The sequence below is a fragment of the Trypanosoma equiperdum genome (genome assembly GCF_001457755.1).
Source record: "Trypanosoma equiperdum strain OVI genome assembly, contig: ctg_763, whole genome shotgun sequence".
NCBI classification, from domain to species: domain Eukaryota; phylum Euglenozoa; class Kinetoplastea; order Trypanosomatida; family Trypanosomatidae; genus Trypanosoma; species Trypanosoma equiperdum.
The window spans coordinates 90,777-93,584 of NW_027124713.1; the positions used below are offsets into that span (position 1 = coordinate 90,777).

At 47.7% G+C, this 2,808-nt stretch overlaps 2 protein-coding genes across 2 annotated transcripts; both read left to right on the top strand.

The window, feature by feature from the left end:
• Positions 1-405: 405 nt before the first annotated feature.
• On the top strand, positions 406-1,623 carry TEOVI_000355100 (eukaryotic peptide chain release factor subunit 1, putative; the record flags this gene model as incomplete). The annotated part of the gene is made up of 1 exon (XM_067226440.1): positions 406-1,623. One exon carries the CDS (start codon positions 406-408, stop codon positions 1,621-1,623), a length of 1,218 nt encoding a protein of 405 aa, XP_067082541.1.
• Positions 1,624-1,928: 305 nt separating this feature from the next.
• TEOVI_000355200 (HIRA-interacting protein 5, putative) lies at positions 1,929-2,771 on the top strand (the record flags this gene model as incomplete). Its single annotated transcript, XM_067226441.1, has 1 exon — positions 1,929-2,771. One exon carries the CDS (start codon positions 1,929-1,931, stop codon positions 2,769-2,771), a length of 843 nt encoding a protein of 280 aa, XP_067082542.1.
• Positions 2,772-2,808: the final 37 nt, after the last annotated feature.

Sequence of the window (2,808 nt, forward strand, 5' to 3'; positions counted from 1 at the left end):
AAAAGAAGGTGTAGGGTGGAAACAAAAAGGAACAGCTAAAAAAAGAAAAGGTGAATAATGCATAGAGTGAGACGAGGGGTGTCGGAGGAATCGCTAAGCTGGGTCCCTGCCACACGTTTCCTATATAACATTTATTTCACTGATACCGACTTTCCCCCTTACTCAGACTACATATGTCTGTTTTTTGTGTGCGTTTTCTATTTATTTATTTCCCCCTCTCTTTCCATTACAGCTTTACGGGTGAAGCACAAAAGAATAAGACGGGGATTTGCGTCACCGTCCAATTTTATTTATTTATTTTTTTTGCCTTTCCGGTGATGCACCTCTAACGTATTTACCTTTTTTTTCTTTTACTTTGTTTTGCTTCTTCCACTATTTCTCGTTAAAATCATCTCTTTCAGGGAGATGCGCTTGTTGAAAAAGTCGGTGACAGCAGAAGGTGCTGTGGAGGTAAAGGTGCAAGTAAGTACCAGTGAAGATTTGTGGCATTTATATAATTTGGTGCTTCCAGGAGACCAGGTACGCACGAACACAAGACGAAAGGTTGTGAAGGAAACTTCTATAGGATCACAGGCTGCGGAGGTGCGAACAATTACATTACAGTTACAGGTACGCAACACAGAGTTCTCTCCTGATGAGCTACGCGTTCAGGGAGTTAACGTTAAGGAGAATGAATGCGTAAAGTTGGGTGCACATCACACACTTTCAGTACACGCATTTCCACCGCAGGATGTTGTGATTTTGAAGGATGAGTGGAATGATGTATTCGCTGCACGTCTGAAGGAAGCGTGCGATAATGAGTCGCGAGCAGACACAGTGGCAGTTTTGATGAACAGTGGTACTGCATCCGTTCTCCTGGTAACTCCTTCCTTCATGTACACAAAAGCAAAGATTGAGGTGTCCATAGCCAAGAAACATAAGAACGATGGAACCGCACGGGATAGGAGCATTCAGCGGTTCTTCAAACAAGTGTTGGACGCCCTCTGCATGCACGTAGACTTTGATAAGGCTAAGTTGATCCTTATTTGCTCTCCGGCGCATGTGCGGGAGGAATTCAAAGCGTATGTAGAGGCCGCGATGGCTCATTCTGAGGCTATGGCTATGCGCAACCTCCGCAAAAACTTTTCTAAGATAGTGTTAATAAAGGTGAGAGACAATACGAACGACGCCCTTCGTGAGGCGTTCGCGGATCCTAACATTGCAAATCAGATGGAATCTACACGATGCCGTGACGAGATAAAAGTGTGGCAGGACTTTCAGAAGACGATGGATGAGGATCCAGACCGCTGCGTATATACGCCACAAATGGTTTACAGGGCGGCGATGTTAGGGGCTGTGGGAAAACTTATGGTGAGTGACGTTGTGTTTCGCTCTGAAGACCCCACAGTGCGTCGCTTTTACCTTTCACTCATTCATTTTGTGCGGCAGGGCGGTGGTGGTGTTAGTGTTTTTTCTAGTAACCACGTCACTGGCGAGCAGTTAACGCAGTTGGGGTTTGTTGCAGCTATTCTTCATTTCCCCTGTGATGAACTTGATGATCTGGAGGTGGTGGAAAATTTTATCGACAGCGAGGAAGCCGCAACCTTCATTCGGGAAAATGCTGCGGCAAGTGTAGTTGTGTAACTGTGGGTTTTGCCCCTTTCCGATATGCGTGACGATAAAACCGATAATCTGGGGATGTACCCTCACCAACCATTTTGTGCGTTGGGGCGTGCGGGGGGAGAGGGCCCGCAGTGCGGGTGTTTCATCAAAGGTGTTACTAATTTGGAGGTGCCGCTGCTTCCTTCGGTGACGCACTATTATTCCGTACTCTGCTCTATCTTTCGCTTTTTTTTAAAAAAATCTTTTGTAGCTTTGCTGCTCCCTCCTCCCCCCTCTCTGTAGCTCTTACTGCTTAATTCTCTTCCTTTGTTGTTTCGCCAAAGGAGATGATAAAGTTTACTCTGCGGTACTTCGCAGTAAGTAGCTCGACATTTTATCGGCTTCCTCGTCGAATGAGTCCGCCAACTACGCGTTGGGCGGCGTGCTGCGCGTTGTATTCCCATCGTGAACTTCTGCCTTGTACGATCTGTCGAGGTGTTTGCTCCGGGAAATCAAGCCAGCGCTCTATTGTGGTTGAGAAGAATGAAACTCCTAACCCTAATTGCCTTCGGTTCTACTCGATGGAGCTGTCATTCCTTCCTCCTGGTCGGTCTTTAGACCTTCCAGATGCTCAGCACGCCGGCAAATCGCCATTAGCTGAGTTGCTGTTCAGCATCAGCGGAGTACAGTCGGTTTTCCTTGCGGATGAATATATCACTGTAGGCAAAGTTCCCCATGTGGATTGGGGTTCCCTCGTACCGCAGATACAAGAGTGTATCGTTGAGTTTGCCGAGAGCGGCGTGGGTGTTCTCTCCGAGGAGGGAGAGGCATGTTTTGTCGACAACAATAACGATACTGATCCAGAGGATGATGATGATGAGGTAGTGCTTGCAGTGAAGGAGTTGCTCTCTGCTCGTATACGGCCGCTTCTTCGAGCAGACGGGGGTAATGTTCGTTACATTAGCATGGATGACGGAACAGTTTTCGTGCTGCTGGAGGGCGCATGCAAGTCCTGTCCATCATCTGGAGTTACGCTCAAGAATGGAATTGAGCGCATGCTCATGCACTGGATACCTGAGGTAGTTGAGGTGCAAGAGTGCACAGATGAGATGGCGAGTGATTTACTGGCGGAAAAGGAACTTCGAAGGAAATTGAAGAAGGATGAGGTGAGCGCCTCACAATCAAACTAGGACGCATCCCATTCCCCGTGTTTGGGGGGGGGGGGGG